General features: G+C 45.3%; 1 protein-coding gene across 5 annotated transcripts in view; it reads left to right on the top strand.

The window, feature by feature from the left end:
- The window catches only part of ROPN1L (rhophilin associated tail protein 1 like), a 424,846-nt gene that overhangs the window by 178,627 nt on the left and 225,610 nt on the right, over nucleotides 1-20,609 (top strand). For all 5 annotated transcript variants that reach the window (XM_068234529.1, XM_068234526.1, XM_068234527.1 and 2 more), the window contains one exon: nucleotides 19,270-19,393. In XM_068234529.1, the coding sequence (XP_068090630.1) occupies nucleotides 19,270-19,393 (124 nt within the window). The remainder of the gene's footprint in view (nucleotides 1-19,269; nucleotides 19,394-20,609) is intronic.

Raw genomic sequence — 20,609 nt, 5'->3', positions numbered from 1 at the left:
CAAGGAGGTGATTTATAACATCCTCAAGGTGGTGGGAGTAGGGTCAGATTTCATCGTGGTGTAGCTGGTCTCATCAGCCAACATATTTTTAATTCCCATTCTGTAATCTTGATAATTCATGATGACGACTGCTCCGCCTTTGTCGGCGGGTTTAATGATGATTTAAGTATTATTTTTTAACTCCCTGAGACTATCTCTCTCCTTCCTAGTGAGGTTATTGCGACCAGATGTCCTGTGTTGACCATGTAGGATATCAAATTTCACGGACTTTGAAAACATTTCAATACTTGAGAATGTTCCCGGTGGTATAAAAGTGCTCTTAAGTTTAAACTTGGTCTCTGACTCTGTTAATTGACTAGAGCTTGTCTTATCATGAAAAAATTGTTTAAGTTTCATAAGTCTTGTATACCGGAAAAGATCGACCTCCAATTGAAATTCATCAAACTTGGCTGTAGGACAGAAAGAAAGTCCCTTCGATAGGATAGTAATTTCGTGGTCATTTTAAGTATGGTCACTGAGGTTTATGATTGGGCACGGGATGTACTCTTCGTATGTGGGTGTTGGGGTTGGGGGGGGGGTGGTTTTGGATTTCCGACCCCTCCTGAATCTCCTCCTCCTTTTCCCTGTTGAAACCCCGATGCACCTGGGGTGTCACTCTCAGATGATGGGTTTTCAGTATAGACCTCACTATCAGTGTTAGGGTTCCGTTTATGTGGTCCCTTAGGTCCTTTTCTAGGTTTAGGTCTTCTATATGTGGGTCGGGGTCCCCTTCTCTCACCCGAGAGTCCAACCAACCAAGGGTATATGCGACCTTCCTGATGGTCCTGACAGATCTGGCGGAATTTCTCTCTCTTCCTTTGTTGAATCTCCTCACGGTATTTGTCGGTTTCTTTATTGAGAACATCAAGTTGATCCGCTAACTTAGTATCTGTGTTCAGGAGCTCCTGTATGCCCGTCTGTATGGGTACGATCTCCTTCTCGACTTGCAGAAGTAACACTCTAACCTCTTCTATCACCATCAACATATAGTTGAGTGAGTGCTGCGTGGATAGTGCGCACCACCTATCACAGAAGTCCCTCTTGTTCCGGCTTATCGTTGGCTGGATACCCAGCCTAAAGCCCTTTGGGATTTTTTTACATCTGTAGTACTCGGGTAGAGTGTGGCCATGTAGTTCGAGATCCACTTGCCGTTTCTTGAGTCTGCGTAGTTCTCGTAGGAGATCAGTGGCTTTGTCAACTCCAAAGCCAACCCGACTACGCCCAGCAAACAGGATGTTGTTAATTTCTTCAGCTGAATATGAGAAAGTTGGGTCACCCTCATCAACGGTCTCCATGTGTGATCCTGTGTAACTGTTAAAATTGCTATCTCCACTCACGGTGACAAGCAAGAACAAGGTAGAGCCACTTCTGAAGAAATGTAAATTTTCGAAGAAAAGATGATGTCTTGTAATCCTCTGGGGGGTGCTCACGTCCAAGGCTTAGTCCATTCAAGAAACATACAGGTGGATGTGGTACACCTTACCCAAGAGCGGGTGCAGAGCTTGTGAGTGCCAAGCCACTGTCTGAGGAAGGGGACCCGATTGGCCCCGAAACAATTGTCACAACTTTGTGCTGATGGAGCAATAAATAAGATTGTTGCATTTGGAACTTGGTGTGCGAGCCTGGACTTACATTATTTGCTATGTGAATTGGTGCCTTGGCTTGGCACTCACAGGCTCTGCACCCGCTCTTGGGTAAGGTGTGTCACATCCACCTGTATGTTTCTTGAATGGACTAAGCATTGGACGTGAGCACCCCACAGAGGAATACAAGACATCATCTTTTCTTCGAATATTTACATTTCTTCAGAAGTGGCTCTACCTTGTTCTTGCTTGTCCCCGTGGGTGAAGATAGCAATTTTAACAGTTACACGGGATAACACATGGAGACCGTTGATGAGGGTGACCCAACTTTCTCGTACTCAGCTGAAGAAATCCTGTTTGCCGGGAGTAGACGGGTTGGCTTTGGAGTTGACAAAGCCACTGATCTCCTACGAGAACTATGCAGACTCAAGAAACGGCAAGTGGATCTCGAACTACATGGCCACACTCTATCCGAGTACTACAGATGTAAAAAAAAAATCCCAAAGGGCTTTAGGCTGGGTATCTAGCCAACGATAAGCCGGAACAAGAGGGACTTCAGTGATAGGTGGTGCGCACTATCCACGCAGCACTCACTCAACTATATGTTGATGGTGATAGAAGAGGTTAGAGTGTTACTTCTGCAAGTCGAGAAGGAGATCGTACCCATACAGACGGGCATACAGGAGCTCCTGAACACAGATACTAAGTTAGCGGATCAACTTGATGTTCTCAATAAAGAAATCGACAAATACCGTGAGGAGATTCAACAAAGGAAGACAGAGAAATTCCGCCAGATCTGTCAGGACCATCAGGAAGGTCGCATATACCCTTGGTTGGTTGGACTCTCGGGTGAGAAAAGGGGACCCCGACCCACATATAGAAGACCTAAACCTAGAAAAGGACCTAAGGGACCACCTAAACGGAACCCTAACACTGATAGTGAGGTCTATACTGAAAACCCATCATCTGAGAGTGACACCCCAGGTGCATCAGGGTTTCAACAGGGAAAAGGAGGAGGAGATTCAGGAGCGGTCGGAAATCCAAAACCACCACCCCAACGCCCACATACGAGGAGCACACCCCGTGCCCAATCATAAACCTCAGTGACCATACTTTAAATGACCACAAAATGACTATCCTATTGAAGGGACTTTCTTTCTGTCCTACAGCCAAGTTTGATGAATTCCAATTGGAGGTCGATCTTTTCCGGTATGAAAGACTTATGAAACTTAAACAATTTTTTCATGATAAGCCAAGCTCTAGTCAATTAACAGAGTCAGAGACCAAGTTTAAATTTAAGAGCACTTTTATACCACCGGGAACATTCTCAAGTATTGAAACGTTTTCAAAGTCCGTGAAATTTGATATCCTACATGGTCAACACAGGACAACTGGTCGCAACAACCTCACTAGGAAGGAGAGAGCTAGTAATATAATACTCAAATCATCATTAAACCCGCCGACAAAGGCAGAGCAGTCATCATCATGAATTACCAAGATTACAGAATGGGGATTAAAAATATGTTGGCTGATGAGACCAGCTACACCCCGATGAAATCTGACCCTACTCCCACCACCTTGAGGAAACTCCACAGTCTATTAGAACTAGCGATTTCGAACAGGTGGATATCTGACAAAGAGAAAGAATTTCTCCTGCCCAAATTCCCACAAAAACCTGTGATCTATGGACTACCTAAGGTCCACAAGGGCACCAATCCGCTGAAATTTCGCCCCATTATATCAGGAACTGAGTCTGCCACACAACCTTTGGCGAGATTCATCAATTTCCATCTACAGCTTGTGGTCCAGTCATTACCAGCATACCTTAAAGATACTGAACATTTCCTGCAGAAATTGACTACAGTTGGGGAGGTAAGTGGTGATATGCTACTTTGCACAATGGACATTAGCTCATTGTATACATCCATCCCTAACCAGGAAGGGATTAAAGCTTTAAGACACTTCCTGTTGAAACATGACAACAGAGTGCTACCTGTGGAATTTGTCTTAGCAGGGCTTGAACTCATTCTCACAGAAAATTGTTTTAGGTTTGAGAAGGAGTGGTTCAGACAATGTAGAGGTACAGCCATGGGCAGTTTGGCCACTCAGGCCTTTGCCAACCTGTTCGTGGGGTACCTCGAGGAGATGGGTGTCATGCCGTCGCCAATGTACCTTGCCCATGTTGTTCTGTGGGTGAGGTACATTGATGACGTGTTTGTCCTGTGGAGGGGAACAGCTGGAGAATTTGAATCATTTGTCAGTTTTTTGAACTCTCTTTTTGAGGGAATAGTTTTCAATCCTGAAATATCTGATATGGGGGTCCCCGTTCTGGATGTAATGGTCACCAAAAGAGATGGGGTGTTTTACACCTCATTATATAGGAAACCGACGGATCAGAACACACTTTTACATTACCACAGCGCCCACCCCAAACACCTCACGAACAGTCTACCCATATCCCAGTTCCTTAGAGTACTGAGGATATGTAGTGAGGCAGAAAATGTGACAGAAGAGCTGCATGTCATGAAAACACGATTTTTGGAGAGAGGGTATCCAGAGAAAGTGTTACAGGAGGCGTTACAGAGGGCCAGAGATATAATCAAGGGGAATGACAAGAAACCTCCCAAAAATAGGATAGCTTTTGTACATGATCACAACCCAATGGCAGGAATAATTAAAAAGACTATGATGAACTGTGTTTTAGCATAGAACTGTATGCCCAGTATGATTGTAAAGCGGGTACGATGATTTTTTGAGCACCCTCTAAGTCATACATGACACTGTTTGATATGGTGTGAGGGTCACTTCTCTGACGATCATTTGTTCTTCCTTGCCCGTTTCCCACATTCTTGCCCCCCTTTTTTCCCTCCCTTCCCTCCTCATTTTTTCCCCCCTGTTTTCCGCCCCTCCCCCCCCCCCTGCTTCTGCCTTTTTTGCCTTTTCCGTATCCTTTCTACTTTTCCTTCCCCTCTTCTGCATTGTACTCAGTCTTGTTCCATTGTGGCAGATTGCTACGCTAATGCCATGCTTCTAGCACCACCCAATTGTAGGTGGATAGATATGCTTAGCATTGTATATGGAATACTGTGGCTTCTATTGAGGATATGGTCCATGACTTTTTGCGACCAATGTCCACAAACCCCCAGGAGAGTCCTTAGGGACCAGACTGTATTTACATGCACCATATCTCATCACAATGTGATGCTGATTAGGGAAGTGTAATTGATACAGTCCAGAGTGATCGGTCTTGCTGGGATTTGTGTATAGTCGCAATGAATATGCGATTTCATGATCGCATTGCTGGAGATGTAAGTGGCCACCATGACGAGCAATTGCCAGGGTGACACAGTGTGATGCATTCCAAGTGATTAGGAGCGTGTGTACTGTAACCACACTGACATTAGGGCTATGCGTCCCTTTTGCCGCAGTACACGTGTTGGCACGCAATCTCCATGGCGATGGTTACCGTGAAGACGCGTAATGACGCGATCCGACGGTTGCATGGGAACCGGAAGTTTCGCGGAGCATGGCGGAAGTGACGCGATGGCCCACAAGTTACTGCAGTTGGGCTGATCCGGCGCACGGCAACGGTCGGTAGAGCCGTGGCGCCAAACGGACAGCCTATTGAATTCGAATGCACACTTGTGCCAGCCTCCGCTCCAGTGACTGACATTGGAAGCTATTTGGCAAGTATGGATTATTACACATCTCGAAGCGGTAACAGTTTTCATTTGCATGCCAGGTAATGACATTATTGGGGACATAGTGATATGCAATGTGTGTCATTCATAGATGTAGTGCATAAGTGGATAGTAGCATTGTTTACATTGGGACAGTGGGTGGGATGCAAGATTTGGGGGGGAGGGGATTTTTGCTGATTGTGTAGGGTGGATATTCATTAAGAGTGTATATAAGTGATGTTCACTGTGAGGGATATTGTTTGTCTGCACTGTCTGAGGAAGGGGATCCGATTGACCCCGAAACAATTGTCACAACTTTGTGCTGATGGAGCAATAAATAAGATTGTTGCATTTGGAACTTGGTGTGTGAGCCTGGACTTACATTATTTGCTATGTGAATTGGTGCCTTGGCTTGGCACTCACAGGCTCTGCACCCGCTCTTGGGTAAGGTGTGCCAGATCCACCTGTAAGTTTCTTGAATCTTAGATCAAAAGGACGTAACACCTTGGTCACCCCCAGAGTCCACCTCAAAACCTTAGGAGACAGAGCCTTTTGTCATGCTGCACCTACACTTTGGAACTCCCTGCCACACCCAATCAGGACAGCTCCATCCCTGGAAGCATTTAAGTCTAAACTGAAAACCTACCTCTTCAGTCTGGCATTCATGAACATCTGACTATCTACACTGTAACACAACCCAGCCTGCAACCCTGTATTAATCTGAGACACAACTATGCGCTTTGAGTCCTAAGGGAGAAAAGCGCTTTACACATGTTATTGTATTATTATTGTATTATTATTGTAAATTTAGCAGTCCACCATGGCAAGAAAGGGGTATTCCGATGATGAGGTGTTCAGGTACATGGCCCAGTCAGATGAGGACGATTGGGACGAACCATTTGACAAATCATCTGGGTCAGAGTTTGAACATGAATTGAGCAGTGGCTCACTGACCGATAGCGATGACGAGGTTGAGGTCCCGGCTAGAGCCAGGCGTACCACACCCCATGTCGTTGGACCGCAGGTGGTGCAAGATCAGCCTCAAGGGCAGCAGAGTGGTGCTAGTGCTGGTCTGATTTTTCATGGTGAGGCAGGCACCAGCAGCACAGCATCTCCTGGACCTAGCACCAGTGCTTCCTTATACCCTGGTGAAGTGGCGAGCACCAGCATGGAAGTTGAAACTGGTGCGGTGGCACGTGCAGTAACACCCCGGTCGCAGCCACCAACTAGACGGGCTCCTACTACCCCTAGTTTACCAGAGGTGCTGGCAAATCCAAATTGGCAATCCCCTGATTCAGCCGCACCTGTACTGCCCCCTATCACCGCCCAGTCTGGAGTCCAGGTGGAGACAGATAATCTACCATTGGCCCTAGACTATTTTTATCTGTTCATCACCCAGGATCTCCTAGACTTAGATGTGGCAGAGACCAACCGTAAAGCCACACAATATTTAACCGCCAATCCGAACGTCTTTCTTGCCCAGCCATTTCGGTGGAAACCAGTCTAAGTTTCCGAACTTAAAATTTTTTTGGGCCTTCTCCTACACATGGGACTAATCAAACAGAATGTGTTGCGGTCTTATTGGTCTATGGACCCAGCATGTCATGTTCCCCTGTACTCTGCTGCCATGTCCAGGACACGATTTGAGAACATCCTGCGCTTCCTGCACTTCAATGATGACGAAACCTGTCATCAAAGTGACCACCCTGCTTTTGACCGGCTCCACAAAATTCGGCACCTCATAGACCACCTGTCATCCAAATTTGCAGATGCTTATACCCCTGAACAGCAAATCTGCGTAGACGAGTCCCTCATACGTTTTACCGGGCGCCTTGGCATCAAACAGTACATCCCAAGCAAGCGTGCCCGGTATGGGGTGAAACTGTATAAGCTCTGTGAAAGGGCCACAGGCTATACATCTTATTTTAGGGTCTATGAGGGAAAAGACTCCAAATTGGAGCCGGTCGGATGCCCTGACTACCTGGGGAGCAGTGGAAAGGTTGTGTGGGACTTGGCGTCACCCTTGTTCCAGAAGGGGTACCATCTTTATGTGGACAATTACTACTCAAGTGTGGCCCTCTATCAGCACTTAAAGTTAGAAGGAATCCGATGCTGTGGCACCGTGCGGCCTAGTCGCCGGGGCTTCCCCCAACAGCTCATTACCACCAAACTTCAACGGGGCAGAGGGCCGCCTTGAGTGCTGACGACCTGCTCGCGGTGAAATGGAAGGACAAGAGGGCCGACAGTCCAAATTCAACGGCGAACTGAGGTAATTGAAAAACCCCTCCATGACTATAATACTAACATGGGAGGGGTGGACTTCAATGACCAGAGGTTAGCGCCCTATTTACTTTCCCGTAAAACAAGACGCTGGTATAAAAAAAGTGTCTTTTTATCTAATTCAATTGGCAGTTTACAACAGCTTTGTTCTCTACAGTAAGGCTGGGAGAACTGGATCGTTTCTTCAATTTCAGAGACAGATCACTATGGAACTCCTGTATCCAGAAGGTGTCCGGGCCCAACCCCAAGATGCAACTAGCCGGCTGCATGAAAGGCATTACGCCTATCCAATTCCGAGTACCCCAGGTCACCGAATCCGAAGAAAACATTGTCGTGTCTGGAGCAGGGCTGGAACAAGGCGTGACACCACTGTTTATTGTCCCACCTGCCCTGACCAGCCTGGCCTATGCCTAGGGGAGTGTTTTGAAAGGTACCACGAGCAGGTACACTATTAGAGAGTAGGGAACTCCAGACACAGCGGTAGGCACACAAGGGTCTCTCAGTTCTATTTCACACTGCTGCGATGTGCTAGGGCAAAATGCCTAGCTAAAGTCACACTTTGCGGTACCCCCTACGCCGGAAGTGCTTGACTTAACGCTAGTGCATGCCCACGTTACTGCGTGGCTTCTGCGGCAATTTCGGTCGGCCCGGAAGTCATGTTAGTCTATGGCGACGCAGTTCATTACTAGGCCGAATGCTGCTCTTGTGGTATTCCCTGAAGGTCTGTTTTGGGCGATACGGTGCGGTGGGCTCGACCCACCGGATATGTCAATATGCATGGTTATGTGTAAAAATGCACCCCAAAACACATTATTCTACTTCTCCTGAGTACGGCGATACCACATGTGTGGCACTTTTTTTAACCTTAAATGCGCTAAGGGGCCCAAAGTCCAATGAGTACCTTTAGGATTTCAAGGGTCATTTTGAGACATTTGTTTTCAAGACTACTCCTCACGGTTTAGGGCCCCTAAAATGCCAGGGCAGTATAGAAACCCCACAAATGACCCCATTTTAGAAAGAAGACACCCCAAGGTATTCTGTTAGGAGTACGGTGAGTTCATAGAAGATTTTATTTTTTATCACAAGTTAGCGGAAATTTTTTTTTCCCACAAAGTGTCATTTTCCGCTAACTTGTGACAAACAATAAAATCTTCTATGAACTCACCATACTCCTAACAGAATACCTTGGGGTGTCTTCTTTTTAAAATAGGGTAATTTGTGGGGTTCCTATACTGCCCTGGCATTTTAGGGGCCCTAAACTGTGAGGCGTAGTCTTGAAAACAAATGTCTCAAAATGACCTGTGAAATCCTGAAGGTGCTCATTGGACTTTGGGCCCCTTAGCGCAGTTAGGGTGCAAAAAAGTGCCACACATGTGGTATTGCCGTACTCAGGAGAAGTAGTATAATGTGCTTTGCGGTGTATTTTTACACATACCCATGCTGGGTGGGAGAAATCTCAAAAGATTGTCATTTACAGAGACATTTCTCCCACCCAGAATGGGTATGTGTAAAAATACACCCCAAAACACATTATACTACTTCTCCTGAGTACAGCAATACCACATGTGTGGCACTTTTTTGCAGCCAAACTGTGCTAAGGGGCCCAAAGTCCAATGAGCACCTTTAGGCTTTACATGGGTGCTTACAATTTAGCACCCCCCAAAATGCCAGGACAGTAAACACACCCCACAAATGACCCCATATTGGAAAGTAGACACTTCAAGGTATTCATTTTTTTTTGTCACAAATTGTCATTTTCCGCTAACTTGTGACAAAAAATAATATCTTCTATGAACTCACCATGCCTCTCTGTGAATACTTTGGGATGTCTTCTTTCCAAAATGGGGTCATTTGGGGGGTATTTATACTATCCTGGAATTCTAGCACCTCATGAAACATGACAGGTGGTCAGAAAAGTCAGAGATGCTTCAAAATGGGAAAATTCACTTTTGGCACCATAGTTTGTAAATGCTCTAACTTTTACCTAAACCAATAAATATACACTGAATAGTTTTTTTTTTTATCAAAGACATGTAGCACAATAAATTAGGACAAAAATGTATACAGAAATTTTACTTTATTTGAAAAATGTCAGCACAGAAAGTTAAAAAAAATCATTTTTTTGACAAAAATCATGTCTTTTTTGATAAATATATTAAAAACTAAAAATCGCAGCAGCAATCAAATAGCACCAAAAGAATTCTGTATTAGTGACAAGAAAAGGAGGTAAAATTCATTTAGGTAGTAGGTTGTATGACCGAGCAATAAACCGTGAAAGCTGCAGTGGTCTGAATGGAAAAAGTGTCTGGTCCTTAAGGGGTAGAAAGACTGTGGTCCTCAAGTGGTTAAAAATGGCAGCAATTTAAATATTCCCCTTGAAAATCAACAGGTGAATTTTGACTTGCTGTTGTAGGCTCCACCCATTTTCCTGAATATTAATCCCAGTCACCCAGTGACCAACTGTGCAAAGTTTGAGAACCCGGCCATTAACAGTGTAAGAATGGCTGCAGTTAATATTTGACCAGTGAAATTTGTTTTTGGCTCCGCCCACTTTTTGTAACCTTGACACACAGTCACTCAATGACCAAGTTTGTAAGCTTTCAGGTTGCTCGCATAAAAAATGTGTGAATGGAAGCAGTTTATCCAGCAAAGAAATCTGATTGGCTGTTTGCGGCCCTGCCCCCTTTAGTGAATTTGGACCCCAGTCACCCAATGACCGACTGTCGCAAGTTTAAAGCCTCTGCCATAAACAGTGTAAGAATGGCAGCAGTTTAAATATTCTCCTTAAAACTCAATAGGTGAATTTTGATTGGCGGTTGTACGCTCCACCCACTTTCCTGAATATTAATCCCAGTAACCCAGTGACCAACTGTGCCAAGTTTGAGGTCCCTGCCATTAACAGTCTAAGAATGGCTGCAGTTTACATTTTTCCATTAAAAATGAATGGCTGAAATTTGATTGGCTGTTTTATGCTCTGCCCACTTTTCCTGGATTTGTTACCTCAGTCACCAAGTGACAAACTGTGCCAAGTGTGGGGACTCTAGCTTGATTACTGTGAGAATGGCAGCCTTTTACATTTTTTCCATTGACATGAATGGGTGAAATCTGATTTGTTGTTTGTAGCTCTGCCCAGGTGAGCAGAGGGACATGAGACCCCCAGAACATATCATCCCAGGTAGTAAGGGATCTATATACCAAGTTTCGTTCAAAACGGTCAAGCCGTTTTCGAGTGATCGCGGCACATACATACATACATACACACACGCACGCACACACATACATCCGATTTTATATATATACTAGCTGGTTGCCCGGGTATGTATTTGGCTGGTGTCGGCTCCACCCACATTTTCTAACCCTAACACACAATTACTCAATGACCAAGTTTGTAAGCTTTGTGGTCTTTGGCAGCAATAATTTGCATTGAAATGAAAAAATCTGATGGGCTGTTTGTGGCTCCGCCCCCTTTTCCGAATTTGAACCCCAGTCACCCAGTGACCAACTGTACTAGATTTGAGGCCTGTGCCATTAACAGTGCAAGAATGGCAGCAATTAAATATCCCTTTGAAAAGCAATAGGTGAAGCTTTATTCACTTTTGTAGGCTACACCCACTTTTCTGAATATTAATCCCAGTCATCCAGTGACCAACTGTGCAAAGTTGAAAAACCCTGCCATTAACAGTGTAAGAATGGCTGCAGTTTACATTTTCCCAGTGAAATTTGTATTTGTCTCCACCCACTGATGACCCACTGATGACTCGGCGTTAACCCTAACGCAAAAACACTCAATGACCAAGTTTGTGAGCTTTGGGGTCTTTAGTATCAATAATTTGTATATTCCCATAGAAATTAAATAAATCAGATTGGCTGTTTGTGGCTGCGCCCCTCTCCAGCATTTGAACCCTGTCACTCATTGACCAACTGTAGCAGGTTTGAGGCATCTGCTATTACCAGTGTAAAAATGGCAGCAATTTAAATATTCCCCTTGAAAATCAACAGGTGAATTTTGATTGGCTATTATAGGCTCCACACACTTTCCTGAATATTAATCTCAGTCACTCAGTGACCATCGGGGCAAAGTTTGGGAACCCTGCCATAAACAGTGTAAGAAGGGTTGCAGTTTATATTTTACCAGTGAAATTTGTTTTGGCTCCGTCCACTTTTTGTAACCTGGACACACAGTTCCTCAATGACCAACTTTGTGAGCTTTGGGGTCCTTGGCATCAATAATTTGTATTTTCACAAGAAATGAAACTGTTTGTGACTCTGTCCCCTTTTCTGATTTTGAACCCCAATGACTAACTGTACCAGGTTTGAGGCTTGTGCCATTAACAGTGCAAGAATGGCAGCAATTTTAATATTCCCCTTGAAAATCAACAGGTGATTTTGATTGTTTTTTTAGGCTCCACCCACTTTTCTGAATATTAATCCCAGTCACCCAGTATCCAGCTGTGCAAAGTTTGAGAACCCTGCCATTAACAGTGAAGAAGGGCTGCAGTTTACAATTTCCCATAAAAATCTGTTTTTGACTCCATCCACTTTTTGTAACCTTGACACAGAGTGACTACTCAATGACCAAGTTTATGAGCTTTTGGGTTCCTGGCATCAAAATTGTGTGAATGGAAGCAGTTTATCCAGAAAAGCAAATCTGATTGGCTGTTTGTGGCTCCGCCTCTTTAGTGAATTTGAACCCCAGTCACTTGCTGAGCGATGGTAGCAGGTTTGAGGCCTCTGCCATTAACAGTGTAAGGATGACAGCAGTTTCAATATTCCCCTTGAAAATCAATAGGTGAATTTTGATTGGCTCTTGTAGGCTCCACCTATTTTCCGAATATTAATCCTAGTCCCCCAGTGTCCAACTGTGTCAAGTTTGAGAACCCTGTCATTAACAGTGTAATAATAGCTGCAATTTATATTTTTCCATGTAAAAAGTTAGTTGTTTTTGGCTCTGCCCACTATTTCCAACCTTGACATACAGTCACTCAATGACCAAGTTTATGAGCTGTGGGGTCTTTTGCATCAAAAAGTTGCATTTTACCATAAAAATTAAACAAATCTGATTGGCTGTTTTGGGCCACTCCCTTTTCAGAAATTAAACCCCAGTCTCCCTGTGACTGACTGTACCATATTTGAGGCCTCTGCCATTAAAGGCTCGTTTCCACTAGTGCGGTGTGAATCGCCGGGATTCCACCGCTGACGAAATCGCATGAGGATGCGATTCCGCGTGCGTTTTTTGGTGCGATTTCGCATACGATTTCGCATAGGCAGGGTATATGCGAATTTAACCATGTCACTGCCTGGTTCAATTTACATTAGTTTTCGTGCGAATTCGCACGCGAAATCGCGGCAAAAAACGCATGTGCGTTTTCCCTATCAAATACATTGCCTGCAAATCGCCTGCATTCCACACGCAGGCGAATTCTGCAGGCTCTACCGAGCAGAAAAGTCCTGCACAGAAAAACGCAGGAAAAAACGTGGAAACAGGGCCATCCACTTGTATTGGTTATGCGAATCCGCATGCAGACAACGCATGCGGATTCGCTCTGGTAGAAACGGGCCCTAAGAGTGTATGAATGGGAGCAATGCAAATATTCCCCTTGAAAATCAAAAGGTGAATTGTGATTGGCTGCTGTAGGCTCCACCCACTTTCCTGAATATTAGTCCCAGTCACCCAGTGGCCAACTGTGTCAAGTTTGAGAACCTTGCCAATAACAGAATGGCTGAAATCAATCTAAAAAATCTGATTGGCTGTTTGTGGCTCCACCCACTTGGACCCCAGTCACCCAATAACTGACTGTATCAGGTTTGAGACCTCTGCCATTAACAGTGTAAGAATGGTAACAATGTAAATGTTCCCCCTTGAAATTCAATAAGTGAATTTTGATTGGCTGATTTTAGGCTCCACCCACATTTCTTAATATTAAAGAGACTCCGTAACAAAAATTGCATCCTGTTTTTTATCATCCTACAAGTTCCAAAAGCTATTCTAATGTGTTCTGGCTTACTGCAGCACGTTCTACTATCACAGTCTCTGTAATAAATCAACTTATCTCTCTCTTGTCAGACTTGTCAGCCTGTGTCTGGAAGGCTGCCAAGTTCTTCAGTGTTGTGGTTCTGTGATGCATCTCCCCCCTCCAGGCCCCTCTCTGCACACCGCCTTTGTGTTATTTAGATTATGGCAGGTTCTCTCTGCTCTATTATCTTTTACAAGCTGGATAAATCCTCCTCTGAGCCGGCTGGGCTTTCACATACTGAGGAATTACATACAGGAAGAGCTGTCTGCACTCTGTAGGAAGAAAAAGCCTGACACTTCAGTGGAAGATAGCTGCAGGGGGAAAGAAACACACAAAATCTCTTGAGATTAAAAAGGAAGGCTGTATACAGCCTGCTTGTGTATGGATGTATTTTCTATGTGTGGACATACTGTACATCATCCTACTTCCTGTTTTGGTGGCCATTTTGTTTGTTTATAAACAAACTTTTTAAAACTGTTTTTAACCACTTTTAATGCAGCGAGGAGCGACGAAATTGTGACAGAGGGTAATAGGAGATGTCCCCTAACCCACTGGTATGTTTACTTTGTGCGATTTTAACAATACAGATTCTCTTTAATCCCAGTCACCCAGTGGCCAATTGTGTCAAGATTGGGAACCCTGCCATGTAAAAAATTAAGTTGTTGGAGCCGCACACTTTTTCTAACCTTGACATACAGTCACTCAATTATCAAGTTTATCAGCTTTGGGGTCCTTGGTATCAATACTTTGTATTTTCCCATTGAAAAATAAACAAATCTGATTGGCTGTTTGTGGCTCTGCCCCCTTTCTGAATTTGAACCCTAATTACCCAGTGACCATCTGTACCAGGTTTGAGGCATCTGCTATTAACAGTATAAGAATGGTAGCAGCTTAAATATTTCCTTTGAAAATCGAAAGGTGAATTTGAATTGGCTGTTGTACCTTCCAAATTCTTAATCTCATTCATTCCAGTGACCAACTGTGCAAAGTTTGAGAACACTGCCATTAACAGTGTAAAGCTGGCCACTAATGGACCAATTTCTAGCGAAAAATCGTTCGATCGATCCGAAATTCTAGGTCGGCAGTAATCGAATTGCTAGTAAATAATCTCCGTTAATGGTTATGATCGATTATGAACGAGTGAAAAAAAAGTCGTCTGACTGAATTTTCGTCGAACGAAATTTTGAATTTTAAAGACGATCGTGATCGATAGATAGCAAAGATTGGTTCGTTGATGGTGTAGTGAACGATTTTTCTTCCGATCAGAATTTCTGATCGCTCGAACGATTTTTCGCTAGAAAATTGGACCATTAGTGGCCACCTTAAGAATGGCTACAGTTTATATTTTCCTAGTAAAATTTGTTTTTGGCTCCGCCTACTTTTTGTAACCTGGACACACAGTCACTCAATGACCAAGTTTGTGAGCTTTCAGGTTCCTGGCATCAAAAATGTGTGAATGAAAGCAGTTTATCCACCAAGGAAATCTGATTGGCTGTTTGTGGCCCCGCTCCTTTTGTGAATTTGGACCCCAGTCACCCAAAGACCAACTGTAGCAAGTTTGAAGCCTCTGCCATTAGCAGTGTAAGAATGGCAGCAATTTAAATATTCCCCTTGAAAATCAATAGGTGAATTTTGATTGGCTGTTGTAGGCTCCACCCACTTTCTTGAATCTTAATCGTATTCACCCAGTGACCAACTGTGGCAAGTTTGAGAACCCTGCGATTAACAGTCTAAGAATGGCTGCAGTTTACATTTTCCCATTTAAAATGAATGGCTGAAATTTGATTGGCTGTTTTATGCTCCGCCCACTTTTCCTGGATTTGTAACCTCTGTTACCAAGTGACCAACTGTGCCCAAGTGTGGGGACTCTGGCTTGATTACTGTGAGAATGGCAGCCTTTTACATATTTTCCATTGACTTGAATGGGTGAAGAGACCCCCAGAACATATCATCCCAGGTAGTAAGGGATCTGTATACCGAGTTTCGTTCAAATCGGTCAAGGTGTTTTCGCGTGATCGCGACACACACACACACACACACACACACACACACACACACACACACACACACACACACACACACACGATTTTATATATATAGATAGATGTTATAGCTAATACTAGTAGGGATCTCTGCGATCAAACTATAGCTAGCCTTTCGCTGAGGCAAAAATAGCAGAACGCATTGGAATAATTTAACCACCTCCCAACCCCATCACGCTGATGGGCGTGGCCGCGGTGGCAACCCCAGGACCGCCTAACGCAGATCGGCATAAGGTCCTGAAGCGCTGTATTGCGGGCGATCGTGCGCATCACCCAGCATCCTTTGCGCCCCCCCTCGTCATCAGCCCGCCGGCCAATCAGCAGCGCTGGCAGGCTGCGATCTTTCAAATTTGCCAATAGAAAGTGCATAATACACGTTGTTTTGTAAATAACGTGTATTATACAGGTTGCCTCCTCCTCTGGTGGTCACAGCGTTCCCGGATCGACTACCAGAGAGGACGGCAGCCCTGCACGTAAGCCCTGCACACTGATGCTGCTCGTTGCCCCCTGCGATTGCCCTGATCACCCCTAACTGCCCTCTCACTGGCCCTGGCATCTGATTGAGGTCTGATTGACATCTGGTCGCCTGTCACCAGCTCTGATTGAGATCTGAGTAACATCTCATTGAGGTCTGAGTGACATCTAATCGTCTGTGCACTGTTGATTGACATCTAATCATCAGTCACCAACTCTGTTTGGCCTTTGATCATCTCTGATTGCCCTGTGATTGATCTCTGTTTACATTGCTTGGCATCTGACAGCTGCAGTGTGATTGACATTTGATCGCCTGTCACCAGCTCTGATTGAGGTCTGAGTGACATCTGATTGAGGTCTGAGTGACATCTGATTGTCTGTGCACTGTTGATTGACATCTGCCTGTTAGGTAGTTAATGTCATTTAGCGCCCAGCCCACTACACCGCAGTCACTAATTAGTCGCTGATTAGCATAATCACTGTCGCTAATCAGCATTGAGGAAGAAAGGATTGTTTGACCTCTGTACTCGACAGAGGGAGCGATCTTGGCAATACCGATGTAAAGTACAGGCAAAGTATGTTAGTTGGTGCTGCTCCGTTAAAAGCCACTCTGGGTGGTGAAGATATCTGTAAAGGACAAGGGGAAAAAAAGGAAGGGTAGGGGGAGAGCGCACTCAATAGACAATTTGAGAAAACTGGTTAGCCATCCGTGGAATAATCTCACCTGAGATTCTTGCCGATTAGCCAATATGGGTAGGTCGGCTGAAGAGCTTTTGTCCCACTCAAAACCGGGGACAGGTCTTTCCAGCGATCTTCCTTCACAAGATGTACTGGCACATATGCTCCTCCGTCCACTAAACTTCAGTTCTGGATCAGATGTATTTCCACTCCTCGCAAATGCTACCTACCGCTGTAGGCGGTCGCATTTATGCATAGGAGTGTCTAGAGGTGCCTTGGATGTGCAGGAGGATCCAAGTTTGTGCCTAGATTACTTCACGCTGCTCTGTATGCTTTACACTTCTAAGCCACAGGCTGCAGGAGCTCTTGGAGCCAGGAGTTTAGGAAAAAATTGAATTGCACGATTTCTGTAATAAATTGATTTCGATTCAATTCACAATTTTTTTTTCAAATCAAGCTTTAGCACTAAATTTACTAAAGCTCTCTTAAGAGTCTGACTCTGCACTGTGTCAATCAAGCTTCAGCCAGTCTGCTTAGGATAAAGTGATACAACTCAGCTTCAGCACAAATGCACACAGTGCCCAGCAGCAGACAACAGCAGCTTTGCAGTGTGCAGAACTTAACTGCAGATCACCACACAGTCATTAGTCACGCTGACACACTGTGCCTCTCATTCAGACTTCCTCTGTGCAAACTCTTGATTAACAGCCTGACAAAGGCATGTGGGAGGAGTCTGCTGCCTGCCCAACTGTGATGTAGGAGGCACTAGGTGGAGTGAACTGTCTCCTAGTGTGAGAGCCAGTGGCATGCTCCTGAATGACAGTCTGATAGGCATGCGGGCGAAGTCTGCTGCCCGCCCAGCTGTGAAATACGAGGAGCTAGACTGAGTTACATGCCACCGAAAGTGATGCGACTGACCAGGTGCCTTTTATGCGACTGACAAAGGCACCTTTGATGGTGCCTTTGATGCGACTGACCAGGTTTGTTACCTCCTCACAAGGACGCATGAGCCTGCAGGCATCGGGCATTAGCGCCCAGTAACGCGGCAAAAAAAACCCCAGCTCTGCAGAGCCTGTTCTAGCACCCAGGTCATACAGATACTCATGAATGGCTCCTTCTTGTTGGAGCAGGCATTCAAACATCAAGAGCGTGGAATTCCAGTGAGTCTGGCTGTTGCAAATTAAGCTCCTCACTGGAATGTTGTTTCGCTACTGAATCTCAGAAAGGCACACCGTGGCTGTGTATGGACGTCTGAAATGGGCATACAATTTCCTGGACTCCCTGAGGGCGCCCCTGAAATCCTGGGTACTTAGAGACAAAGCCTGAGCAAACATTGCACATGTGTGCCATGCAGGGTACATGTGTTAACTTGCCCGATTTCAGTGCTTCCAACAGATTGCTACCGTTGTCACACACCACTTTTCCGATCTCCAGTTGGTTCGGGGTCAGCCACTGATAGACCTGTGACTTCAGAGCTGACAGGAGTACTAGTCCAGTGTGACTCTAATTTCAGGTAAGTCATCCCCAAGACAGCATGGCAATGTCGTATCTGGGATGTGGAATAGGCTCTGGGGAGCTGGGGGTGTGCAGTTGTAGTAGAGGAGGGCACGGCAGCAGAGGAGGACTTGCAGAGGAAGACTTAGCCGAGGATGATCGTGAAGAGAATGGAGGAGGAGTAGGAGAAGAGGAGGTGGAAGGCCTGCATGCAATTAGTGGCGGTGTCACCAACTCCACTGTAGAGCCACGTATTTCATGCTTCCCAGCCTTCAGCAATTTGTGCAGAAATCCATACAATTTTAAAGGTTTCACATACCTTTTTTTTTGCTACTGTTTGTGCAGGTCCAGGTAGGGTGTGTGTGTGTGCGTGTGTGTGTGTGCGTGCGTGTGTGCGTGCATGTGTGTCTGTTAAGGAATTGATGGAACTATTTCCATACCTTCTCACATTAGAGGATGATAGAACAATATACCTCTTAATGGGAGAAGAGGATTCCACAGTGACAATCACTGTACACTATGTTACAACATGCCACAGACTGAGAGGAACATAAAGGAAGTGTAAACCTACAAATGTTCAGACTGCTTAGCCATTGTAACCCTACCCCACCTCCTTCAATGCCCTCCTCATCCCCTTGCTTTGGCAATGTGTGTGTGTGTGTGTGTGTGTGTGTGTGTGTGTGTGTGTGTGTGTGTGTGTGTGTGTGTGTGTGTCTTTCAATGCCCTCCTCATCCCCTTGCTTTGGCAATGTGTGTGTGTGTGTGTGTGTGTGTGTGTGTGTGTGTGTGTGTGTGTGTGTGTGTGTGTGTGTGTGTGTGTGTGTGTGTGTGTGTAATCATCCATTCTCTATCCCCTTTCTCATACAAGTTTTGCTTCACACCTTTTAATATAACAAGTGTTAAAATGGAGATGTGATGGAAAGTAATAATAGTTTATTAGATTCATATATTATACGTGACTCAAACTATATTTAATCTTTTAAAGGTATTTTGGTAGTTTATCAAAGGGAGAGATTTTGCCAATGAAAGCAGGCATTGAAATGCCGATAGCACATACAACAACAAATATGGGTTTGACTCCTGAACTCCTGAAAGTTTTACATAAACAGGTAAGTACTTATTCTAATTACAGTTTGTGCATATTAAACACAAATCTGTTGTATTTTTTGTAACTACTTAAAGAGACTCAGAGATGAATTAAAATAATAGATTTATACATTCCTGGGGCTTCCTCCAGCCCCTTCCGCATGGATTGCTCCCACGCCACCATCCTTAGCCGTCTCTATCACCGGTAACTTGGGCCAGTGAACACAAGCGCAGTGTGCTCCCTCCATACTGAGCAGGTGCCTGCGCAAGGCAGGCGCCGGAGAGGCGGATGGAGCGCACTGTGCATGGGTAGAACTGGCCGCAACCGGCCAAAGTTACGAGACCCTGTACCGGCGATAGAGACGGCTGGGGACGGCGGCGTGGGAGTGATCCATGCGGATGGGGCTGGAGGGAGCCCCAGGTATGTATAAATCTATTATTTTAATTCATCTCTGAGTCTCTTTAAAGTTCCGGGGTGTTCTTTTAATGTCCAGGAATGAAAGGTGCAGCTGTGACCCCTCCCCGCCAGACCAGCACTCATGCATGTGTAGCTCAAGCATATATGCATTTGTGTACGCACCTGCTTAAAGGGAACCTGAAGCGCAAATTAACTTATAATATAATGATTTATATGTGTAGTACAGCTAAGAAATTAAAGTGGTATCGTCACCATAAAAATCAAATTTCAACAGCAACTGGTCTGAGTGTATTAACCTCCCTGGCGGTATGATAAATGCGGCTGCGCGGCCGCGGGAGTTTTTTTTCTTCAAATTATAATTTTTTTTAGCATGTAGCTAGCCAAGCGCTAGCTACATGCTTCCCCCCTCCCTGCGGCGTCCCCCCCGTACCTACCGATCGCCGCCGGCGCCGCTTGCCCATAAGGAAATCCCGTTCTGAACGGGATTTCCTTGAGGGCTTCCCCCGTCGCCATGGCAACGAACGGAGTGACGTCATCGACGTCTCAGATGTCGTGACGTCACAGGGAATCCCGATCCACCCCATAGAGCAGCCTGGCCGCGATTGGCCAGGCTGCGCAAGGGGTATGCGGGGGGGAGGGCTGTTTCCGCGGCGGGTAGCGGCGCATAGGCGGCGGGCGGCGTCGATCAGACCAAACACGCAGCTAGCAAAGTGCTAGCTGCGTGTTTGAAAAAAAAAAATATGTAAATCGGCCCAGCAGGGCCTGAGCGACACCCTCACACACGGGGTTACCGCCAAGGAGGTTAAGTGATAAAGATGCTA

This window comes from Hyperolius riggenbachi, chromosome 5 (genome assembly GCF_040937935.1).
Source record: "Hyperolius riggenbachi isolate aHypRig1 chromosome 5, aHypRig1.pri, whole genome shotgun sequence".
Classification (NCBI taxonomy): Eukaryota; Metazoa; Chordata; class Amphibia; order Anura; family Hyperoliidae; genus Hyperolius; species Hyperolius riggenbachi.
The sequence above is the reverse complement of the archived record's forward strand: the minus strand, read 5'-3'. Positions and strand labels throughout refer to the sequence as shown.